At 33.7% G+C, this 12,013-nt stretch overlaps 1 protein-coding gene across 1 annotated transcript in view; it reads left to right on the top strand.

The window, feature by feature from the left end:
- LOC136855710 (cuticle protein 21-like) overlaps positions 1-9,015 on the top strand; it is an 81,449-nt gene extending 72,434 nt beyond the window's left edge. The window contains exons 2-5 of the mRNA XM_067133034.1: positions 3,711-3,827; positions 4,066-4,314; positions 8,414-8,509; positions 8,671-9,015. Of these exons, the coding sequence (XP_066989135.1) occupies positions 3,711-3,827; positions 4,066-4,314; positions 8,414-8,509; positions 8,671-8,934 (726 nt within the window). The 3' untranslated portion in view covers positions 8,935-9,015. The remainder of the gene's footprint in view (positions 1-3,710; positions 3,828-4,065; positions 4,315-8,413; positions 8,510-8,670) is intronic.
- Positions 9,016-12,013: the final 2,998 nt, after the last annotated feature.

The following is a 12,013-nucleotide window of genomic DNA, read 5'->3' as shown; positions in this document are numbered from 1 at the left end:
ATTAGTCATAGTTAGTATATAAAAAATGTCACGTAAAGGTTCAAATGGAGCTTTTTACACGGAGACCTTTCCAAAGACACATGGTTGTGGTATATGAGATCGAAGCGAAGGCCGGAGGATAACATGTTTTATACAAAATACAACACTATCAAGAGGGTCCTATCTACTGAACCAGAGTATGAATAACGTGCTTTGTCCCCTTATTCATATATATATATATATATATATATATATATATATATATATATATATATATATATATATATATATATATATACACTCATTGAAACACGTATCTAGTGTGTAAAATGTCACTAACTCCATATAGAACCGCAATGATACAAAGTGTTAAAAAAGGAGGAGATTCTTCATTTCTCCATGGGGCTGAACATTGCTTTATATATATATATATATATATATATATATATATATATATATATATATATATATATATATATATATATATATATATATATATATACATATATATATATATATATATATATATAATGGATGTATATATGCCCAGCATAACTCTGAAATGCATTGAGCAATTTCAACAACCAAACTTGGTATATGTATGACTTGTTATCTCGAAAAGAATACTGTGGGGGTAAAACATCACTAGCACCAAAGGGGGTGGGGGTGGAAGGGCTTCCCTGAAACTGGGCTGTTTATGCCCATAGACTTTGTAACTTTACGTTTTTATCATACCTAATTTCGGTATATATGTGACTTACTATCTGGAAAAAAATACTGTTAGAGTAAGACATCAATGGCACCAAAGAGGGTGGGGGTTGGGAAAGGGATGGCAGAGAGAGAGAGAGAGAGAGAGAGAGAGAGAGAGAGAGAGAGAGAGAGAGAGAGAGAGAGAGAGCAGAGGGGTTGTTAGGGAGAAGAAAGAGGGAAAGAGACAGGGAAGGTTGAGAGAGAGAGAGAGAGAGAGAGAGAGAGAGAGAGAGAGAGAGAGAGAGAAAACATATCAGTTGTCATTCAGACTTATCCCGAGCAGTGCTGGGTTGGTCAGCTAGTATACATAAAAATGTATGTATGTATGTATATATGTATGTGTGTGTGAGTATATGTTCCAGCATAACTCTGAAACGCATGGAGCAATTTCAACCAAACTTGGTATATGACTTACTATCAGGTAAAGAATACTGTAAGGGTAAGACATCACTGGCACCAAAGGGGGTTGGTGTAGGAAGGGGGTGACATGTAAAAATAACCAAAAATGACAGATATTTGTGTCTAATTCATAGTTTTCGAGGTCACTGAGATGAATAGTGACACTCCCATTAAGTCCAAGTTCAACCCTGATCTGAAGGGAGGTGAGAAGTGGTGGGAAGGGGGTGACATGTAAGAAAAACCGAAAACGATAGATATTAGTGTCTAATCCATAGTTTTCGAGACCGCTGAGATGAATAGTGACACTCCTGATGCCCTTTAATTCCAAGTTCAGCTCCAATAGGAAGGGGGTTTGAGAAGGGGTAGGAAGAGGGTGACATGTAAAAATGACGAAAAACGACAGATATTAGTGTTTATTCCATAGTTTTTGAGGTCACTGAAATCAATAGTGACACTCCTGATGCCCTTTAAGTCCAAGTTTAGCCCCGATAGGAAGGGGGAGAGAAAGGATGAAAAATAAAATATTAAAAATGACAGATATTAGTATCTAATCCATAGTTTTTGAGGTTGCTGAGATGATAAGTGACACTCTTCATGCCCTTTAAGTCCATGTTGAACAGTGATAGGAATGGGGGATGAGAAGGGGTGAAGTATGAAATGTCAAAAATGCTGGGCAATGTGACTGAAGTAACTATCATTACAGGAAAGTGAGAGAGAGAGAGAGAGAGTTTAGAGTTTGGTTATCAGTCAGTTTTCCCAGGCAGCGCCAGGTTGGTCAGTTAGTATATTTATTATATATATATATATATATATATATATATATATATATATATATATATATATATATATATATATATATAAATAAACTATCTTCTATCCATCCTCTAATACCTTTTCCTCTTTTGTTAGTGTTTATTTTTATCTTCTTAAATCTTTATTATTGATGAAAATGCAGTTCTTCATCACATTTATCTGAACAAACTAAGCCAGAGGATAAGAGATGTTTTTATACAAAATACAACATTATCAAGAGGATCCCATCTACTGAACCAGAGTATGATTAACGTGCTTTGTCCCCTTATTCACGAATATATATATATATATATATATATATATATATATATATATATATATATATATATATATATATATATATATATATATACATACATACATACACACATATATGCATATACACTGTTTAAGACATGTATTCAGTGTGTAAGATAACACTACCTCCATCGAGAACTGCAATGATACAAAATGTTAAAAAAATGGAGATTCTTCATTTCTGCATGGGACTGAACATTAATAATATATATATATATATATATATATATATATATATATATATATATATATATATATAATTCTCTTCTCTTCTATCCATCCTCTTTTCCTCTTTTTGTTACTGTATATTTACATTTTCTTAAATCTTTATTGATGTGAGTGCAGTGCTTCATCACATTTATCTGAACAATCAAGTCCTAGGGTTACTGAAGTCCTTTACTGAAAAAATCAGTGAATATGGTTTATAAATTTGATTTTCAAAATAATTGGTTTTTGGTGAGTTGTTACTTGCTCTAAGTTGATATAATTTAAACCAGGCTGGATTATAGCCGTAATATATAAGATGCATCTACCTTTGTTTCCTTCATAGGTAGCTTGACTTAAAAGGAAAATTTATCTAATTAACTACAAGAGAGTGTTGATGTCTTTTATTGTATGTAATATTAGACTACTCCCAGCATTCCACAGGGCAGGAGAGAGTTCCCTCAGTTCTACCCGGCAATAGACGAATATATCCCAAAAATACTACTAAAAAACTTGTATTTGGCTGAAATAAACGAAAACTCAGGTGAAAAATCTGAAACCTTAGAATGTCTTTGAAAATACAAAAAGAAACTGAAAGCAAAATCACTGAAGGAACGAATGAACTGAAAAATTGCCGGTGCCCTTCAGCAAAAATACCACCTGAGGGGCGATTGAGGCTGACCTATTATTGAGTAGGTCATTTCGTCTAGTGATTAAAAAGTTTACACTGACATTTTTTTTTTTTTTTTTTTTTTTTTTGCCCTTCCAGTTTCTCGATGACGTCATTTTTTCGACCGTCAGTGCGTGTGTTCATGCAACTGTTTTATAACAAGTGAAAGGTCGGTTACTGGGGCAGGTGGTAGTGGAGATGGTAGGGGCTTTAGGGGGGTTCCCTTGCCCTTCTCTAAATTGAATATATAACAGGAGGCTTCTGAGCAGAAGCATTCAGTTCCTCCTTTCCTGATATCATAACAACATGGCACTTAAGGTGAAGAAATATCTTACTTTGCTTTTCTCAACCAGTGACCAATAAAGAAAGAGATACTTCTAATTTTACTGTTTGCAGATGTATAATTTATATGCAAAGTAATTAAAATATAGCATTAATTTTGTATTCGTCAATAATTCACTAGGAAACATAAGTCTGTTAACTGGTATATAGCTATAAAATCATTTTATAGCGGTACAGAAATGTATCCATGTATAATCAAGTTTTTAATATCTAAATTTCGTTTTGGTATGATGATTTTTCTTTTCATTATTTACAGGTAATTTTGTTCTTGGCTGCCATTGCAGCCGTCTCAGCTGATTCCGTTCCATCCTACCAGGGTCCTGCTCCATCCTACAATGCTCCTCGTCCATCTTACAATGCTCCAGCTCCAGTTGTAAGCTAGTTGTTTTTAGTATTCGATTATTGTAATATGCGACATGATTTTAATATTTTTCGTTAATGAAAATGCAAGATGTGTTTCCTTTACTGGTATTTCTTTTGCTATTATGTAGAATAATGCCTTAGGATTAGTTTGAATACAATGCTTATAATAATATATGAAATTATAAGAATATTATCGAATGGCTCATAATGATTTCATAAAAGAAAAATGATTTTGACCTAATTCCCAGGGCCCAGCTCAGTACAACTTCAACTACGCCGTGAAGGACGACTACACCGGCAACGACTTCGGACACGAGGAAGGTCGCAACGGATACGACACACAAGGCAGCTACTACGTTCAGCTCCCCGACAGTCGACTCCAGAAGGTGGATTACGTCGTCAAGGGGGACTCCGGTTACTTGGCTCAAGTCAGCTACCAGGGCGAGGCTCAGTATCCCCAATATCAGCCTTCTCAGGGATACCAACCTGCACCCAAAGTAGGATACGCTTAAGGATATTATCAGATTCCTGTACGGGAATAGATACTCGAGAAGGTCTTGGTCAAAATGCTACCACTAATGAGTGACATGTTTATTTATTTTGTATATAAGCGACTTACAAATAAAATATTGTCAGAGAGTTCCGTTTCTCTTTATTCATTCGATTTAACAAATGTTACAATCACACAAATTCGCTACTTACAATATTATTTATTTTTAGTTATCTGTGGGTTCTTGTAGAAGATATTAATCAAACATTATTATATACTTAATCGTGAAGCCTACCATTAATACAAGGCCAGTTAATTATTTCTCATATATATCTTCTAATGCAGTGTATTAAGTACACCAGCATTTTGAAAAATGCAATGTCATCCCTATGTAAAGTTATATTAGAAAGTAGAGTAAGGTACTGTGAAATCCCTAGAGTCAGTCACTCATGAAAAACTAGTAATCAGCAAAACTGCACCAACCAGTGACATACGTTTCTCTGTTCATATGAATCAAACGGTAAAAATCAAGAGTTAATCAACAAAAGGCAAGAAAACAGCCAGAATATAATACCAAAAGAACAAAAACAAGAAAACATGTCATAAACTACGAAGAGAACCACAATGATAATGGAAAATCCGTCCCTAAAGATCTCAGAATGGTGAGATTCTGCGAGAAATAATTGTATAAATCCCAGCAAATAGTTCACTGGCCTAGTTTATCAGCCCCTTAGAATTCAATGTGTATCTTAATCTTCGTCTTTTGTTAAATTTTACATTCTACAAACACTAGATTAAACACTTGCAAATGATGCTAAGATTTCTTGTGAAACAGTTGCTTAAGATTATGTGCTGAATAAACTTAAAAAAAAAATCCCACTCATGTCCAGGAGGTATTTTACAAGTATACAATACTTGTAATTGTCAAAGGCTATGAAAGTTTCGATGCTTCTGCTCTATTTGTATGAGTCAAAGGAGAAAGTTTGGAATGTTATGTATGTTTTATCTGATACACTCACACTTTTTGTAAAAAAAATCGCAGGTGCCATGGATATAAATTTGTTAATGTAATAAGTAAGTAGAGAGAGAGAGAGAGAGAGAGAGAGAGAGAGAGAGAGAGAGAGAGAGAGAGAGAGAGAGAGAGGTGGTGGTGGATGGGGAAAGACAAAATATGTGACAGCAGCCCTGTTTTGTTTTAAGTTCACCGTCAGAATTAGCAAAGAGGGAGGAAGATGGGAAAAAGTTTATACAAATTATTCTTGCATGTACGAGGTCTTTTGGTTTCCGACCTTTTACCTATGGCTAATTTTCAAAGCAAAATTAACGATTACTCGAGAAAATAAAATTAAGTTAGCTAAAAGAACAACATAATAAATATCGACATTGGTCGATATTACACTGAAACTAACAAGATTTAGGAAGTGTTGGCATTTGGAGATCCTGGCTAAGTCATCGGTATTATTGTTCAGTGACGTGCAAATCCTTTGAGTTCTCTGTCTTTGGGTGTATTATCTTCCAAGACGTGAGAACGTTTAGTATATTGGCAGACGAAAGAAGAAATCAAGGTAAAAAAAAAAAGAGGGGGCGGGGCAGGGAGACAGAGGAAAAGAACCACCAGCAATAAAAGCTATAAATGCTGAAGCAGCTCACACACACACACACACACACACACACACACACACACACACACACACACATATATATATATATATATATATATATATATATATATATATATATATATATATATATATATATATATATAGTACTCTAAACAACACAAATTTACTGTAGTATAAAATTATTACTTCCACGGAGGATCTCAATAACTTGCCGGCCATAATTATTGTTGATGTCATACAGACTTATCACTGATATAAAATCGTGAGAGAGAGAGAGAGAGAGAGAGAGAGAGAGAGAGAGAGAGAGAGAGAGAGAGAGAGAGAGAGAGAGAGAGAGAGGAGATGGTCAATTAGAAGTTTATTAAATTTCAATCATATTACATCATTTCATATGTGGTAACTCCTCTCTCAGCAGGAAAACACTACAATATTTTCTAAAATTTAAAAGTCGTCTCCCAGACTGAGTGTTCCCTATGGCTGGCTTTCAAGGCAGAATAACACACACACACACACACACACACACACACACATATATATATATATATATATATATATATATATATATATATATATATATATATATATATATATATATATATATATGCCCTACATTTCCATCATAACTTTTTCGCATTAACTGCCACCATGACTGTCGACTAATTACCAATAATATGCTCATGATACAATGAAAGACACAGCACAGCCTATTTTAGGTTGTCTATCCTTCTTTACTAGAATACTATTCTCTGGTGTGGCTATCTGCTTTTCCTAAAGATTCATCTCATTTAGGTAGAGGGGTTTCTGGTGGTGGGTTTGTTTCCTAACACAATTAGTTATGACTTTGACCATCGACAGATGGTCTCTTGTTTGTCAATTTTTCACCACATTTGCTGAACAGTAACACCAATATACAGTAAATGTGCCTCACTGTTGAACTTTGCAGTTCCAGAGGGCTTTTATTCCTCACACCGTTGGACTGTGGACAGTGTCCCTAAGGATGTTGTGCAATTAGGACCTCATAAGTTCAAGCGAAGATGAATTGCATTACTATCTGAAAAACAAATCACCTGGTATTTTACTAATTTATTTTTATTTTTAGCCATCTGTTTATTGATTTTTACATTTTTTCCTTTTCTAATAAATGTCCTCTTTTTCTGTATGTCATGTCATCTACTCTAACTTCTTTCAAATTAACATCATATTCTTTGAAAGACTGAATTTGAAGTCGCACACACACACACACCACACACATACATATATATATATATATATATATATATATATATATATATATATATATATATATATATATATATATATATATATGCTACATTACCACAAATATGCGAACACACACGCACACATAGTGTATATATATACATTTACAATTGCCGTTTAAGAGCTAGACATTTTTACCAAGATATATTTCCATGAGCTATAGAAGCCAAATTATTCTTGTGTTGAACATTACGAGAAAGGTAAAAACCGTAAGTTGTGTAATAATAAAGTCAGATTGGAAACTAACCAAAATTTTTGTAATTACCAAAGAACCTGTAGAGTATTGACCCAAAACAAAGTATTCCTTGAAGGATGCCTAATGTTGCCCCAAGTCTCCAGGTCAACTTGTTAATCGAATTTGTGTCATTCCCGACATTTTCCATTTTCCCAGGAATCGATGACGTTATTTCTTCGTTTGTCAGTCTGTCCATGAGCAAAAATAACTGAGTTATACCTGGTAAGGTAACAGGAAAGTTAAGGGCGTGGCCATGGTTTTTTTGTTGGCCTACTTTAAATTGTATATATAACCGATTAGCTGCCAACCACTGCATTCAGTTCCTTCTTCCCAGGTTCCCGAACAACATGACTCTAACAGTGAGGAAACTGGAAATTTATTATTTTGCTTTCTAGAGTTCTGAAAGAACTTAGAAGAAAATTTTGATTTCCTTTCCTGTAAATAATTATGCTTTAGCAAGAAAGTACAGTAATGAAACGACTTACCTTTTGTAATTGTCATGAAGTGATTGTTGCTGACCACAAGATATGTCATTAGTACAATTAACACCAAAAAGTTAATCATTAGTGGCTATCCGGACGGATGACAAATTTATTTCTTTAATCCATGATTATACTGGTGCTTTCAAACAACAACTGAGAACTGACATGAGAAACTTAATTGAAAATAGCATTAAAACGTACTTAAACACACACACACACACACACACACACACACACATATATATATATATATATATATATATATATATATATATATATATATATATATATATATATATATATATATATATATATATAATTTAAAAAAAATAATTAATTATTTTGATGACAATGATTTTGTATCACTTCAAAGAGAGGAAGACACTGACCCCCATGCCGAGAGTCAATCACTCCTCTGGAATATTAAACCACAAACCTAATTACTGTGGTGGCTTTTAAACACTTAAAAATGAGTTTGGGTAATTACAGGTAATCGTCCTCTTAGCTGTCATGGCCGTTGCCTCAGCCGACTCTGTCCCATCCTATCGCGCTCCTGCTCCATCCTACCATGCTCCGGCTCCCACAGTAAGCTTAAATCCTGTATCTTGCAGTATGATTAAAAAGCAAAGATTTCAGTTTTATCTTACTTTTCTTACTGTAAAGAAAGGCTAACTTGAGAACTGTTCAGGGTAGAAGATTTGTTTCTGAATGGTAAGATTTACAATGGTTTTCCCTCTAATTTCCAGGGCCCAGCTCAGTACAACTTCAACTACGCCGTGAAGGACGACTACTCCGGCAACGACTTCGGACACGAGGAAGGTCGCAACGGATACGACACCCAAGGCAGCTACTACGTGCAGCTCCCCGACGGTCGACTCCAGAAGGTTGATTACGTCGTCAAGGGCGACTCTGGTTACCTGGCACAAGTCAACTACCAGGGTGAGGCTCAGTATCCCAGATATCAGCCTTCTCAGGGATACCAACCTGCACCAAAAGTAGGATACGCTTAAGGATATTACTGGATTCCTACCCAGCATGATTAAATATGCTACAATTGTGGAGTGACACGTTGCTTATTTATTATGTATATAATCGACTTACGAATAAAAGTTAGTAAGATAGTTCATTTTTTCATTATCCAGTTGGATTTTAAAAATATCATGATCATACAAGCTTGCTACTTAAGATATTATTACTTATGAGTTTGATTACGTCTGTTATTGTAATTGTGGTGTATCTTCCTCCGCTTCGCTTCTAGGGAAGATTTGAATAAAAAAATTTATTTAATAAATAAGCCTACCAATTATTACAAGGCTAATTAACCATTTTCGCCTGAAATCTTTATTGTAAGGCAGTATAGTACCTACTCCAAAATTTCAATTTAAGGGTGTAACTATGACACCATCCCAGAGATGTCTGAATTATCATCCAAACATAAGTACAAGTTTCCAAAAGAATGTATTTTATATAGAAGAGTACCATAGGTCTGGAACAGAACAATTTGTAATATGGATAGATATCACTGACAGGTTGTTTCTTGCTAAGATGAAATACCAATAACTAGTAACTAGGAAAACAGTGCTAACCAGTAACAAATTTCTCTGCGTATGTGCATCAAATGGTAAAAATTAACAGTCAACTAACAAAAGTCAAGAAAACCAGAATTAAAAAAAGCAAAATAATAATAATAATAAAAATGTTATTCAGAGAATCGCACTGGTAACAGCATGGTCGTATCTCAGAATGCTGAGAGACAGTGAGGAAGAGGAAAGTATACATGTACGAATACGGATCACTGACCGTCTGTATCGGCCCATAGGAATTCCAGATCCATTTCAGACTGATACACTAATCTAAGCTATGCCTACTGATAAAATTAACATATTATAAATACTCGGGTAAACATTTCCTAATGATATTAAGTTTTTTTGTGATACGTATGTCTAAGATAATGAGCAAAATAAATTTATTTAACTGGATCAATGCATACCATATCCAAGAAGTTTTAGATAAGTATGTCTATAATTTTCCAAGATATTGGAAGTGTTAGTGCTATTGTTTATGAATCCAAATGTCATGTATTTCTTTCATTCGCTTGATTCACAATTATTTTAATGATCTGAGGTGACAACTGGTCAACAGGCTCTTTCCCAGCTACAGCCCATTACTGTTGTCTAAGTCAAACAGACTCTCTATTGATATAAAATCGTGAATACAATATATAAGGAGAGAGAGACAGAGAGAGAGAGAGAGAGAGAGAGAGGATACGTGCAGTACAAGTTTATTAATGTTAGTTATAAACCATCATTTGATATATCATAACTCATACGTAGGCGAAACTGCGACAAAACATTATGAAATGTAAAATTCCTTTATAATGCCTGACCTTCGACCTACCTCTGTTGGAGTGTTCACTATAGCTAGGTGTCAAGGCGAAGAATATCTATATATTTCAGGAAATATAAGTTGATTAGCTTTGACCAAGATTTTCAGAAATGAGAAAACTTGGTCAGGCATTAGTTTATTTTTGTCTGGTTTTGAGTATTTTACCCCCAAAGCCGATGAAATGAATACCTTTCCTCTTCTTAGAGGATGCACGAAGTAAAGACGGAAAAGAGGGAAAATAAGAGACACACACTGACACAAAGAAACGCCAACAAAAGGGTACGAAGGCTGAAAGTTGATATACACACACACACACACACATATATATATATATATATATATATATATATATATATATATATATATATATATATATATATATATATATGTGTGTGTGTGTGTGTGTGTGTGTGTTTATATATATATATATATATATATATATATATATATATATATATATATATATATATATATATATATATATATATATATATAAAACCAGGCAGATAGCCTCACTGTCATGTTGAATTATATATATATATATATATATATATATATATATATATATATATATATATATATATATATATTATATATATATATATATATTATATATATATATATATATATATATATATATATATATATATATGTGTGTGTGTGTGTGTGTGTGTGTGTGTATGTAAAACACATATGCACTAGAATGAAAAGAGCAGCGTAGGAATTTGTCTGGTATTTAGAATTTTTAGTTCATTTTAGTTAATTTTGGGAGGTGAGAACTAAATTACAATATTCTTTAAGGGATGAGCTGTAGATAAAAAAAAATAATCTTTTTCTGAACTTTACGAGAGGCTAAAAAAATGGCAAAAAACCGAGTGATATAAGAACCAAACCAAATTTTTGGAAAACACCAAAGAACCTGAGGAAAATTTGCCAAAGCCAGAGATATTGCTTCAGGGATGCCTGAAGTTGCCACTAGTGACCAGGGCAACTCATTACTCAAATCTGAGTGTTTTCTGTGATATTTCCGCTTTCCAAGTAATACACGACTTCATTCCTTCGTTTGTCAGTCTGTCCATGAGCACAAATAACTGAGTTATACCAGGTAACAGGAAAGTCAGGGGCGTGGCTCTGGCTTTTCGTTGGCCTACTTTAATTTGTATATATAACTGACCGGCAGCCAACCAATGCATTCAGTTCCTTCTTACCAGGTTCCCAAGCAACATGCCTCTAACAGTAAGGAAATATATAATTTTGCTTTCTTGGGTTCTGGAAGAACTTATATGTACTTTGATTTTATTAACTGTAAATGATAATAATTTGTCACAAATTACAGTAATGAAGAAATTTGCCATTTGTAATTATAATAGATTCTTCGCTTCTTACCCACAGGAAATTTAATAAGTGCAATTAACACTAAAATATAATCAATAAGGTCTATTCGCAGCGCTAAAAAATGATTTTAATCTGTTCAGGATTTAACTATTGCTTTAAAAAGCGGAGAACTGAAGTAGGAAACTTAAAAGGCAACAGCACACAAACATGCATACAGTATAAATATATATACTGTATATGGTTATATATATATATATATATATATATATATATATATATATATATATATATATAAACACCATTAAATAATTCTTATGATGGTATTGATTCCGTCACTCATGAGATGAGAAACAGTGCCCCTCATCCTGA

The sequence above is a fragment of the Macrobrachium rosenbergii genome, chromosome 3 (assembly GCF_040412425.1).
Source record: "Macrobrachium rosenbergii isolate ZJJX-2024 chromosome 3, ASM4041242v1, whole genome shotgun sequence".
Lineage (NCBI taxonomy): Eukaryota > Metazoa > Arthropoda > Malacostraca > Decapoda > Palaemonidae > Macrobrachium > Macrobrachium rosenbergii.
Note: the sequence above shows the minus strand (reverse complement) of the source record. Positions and strands in the feature narration are given on the sequence as shown.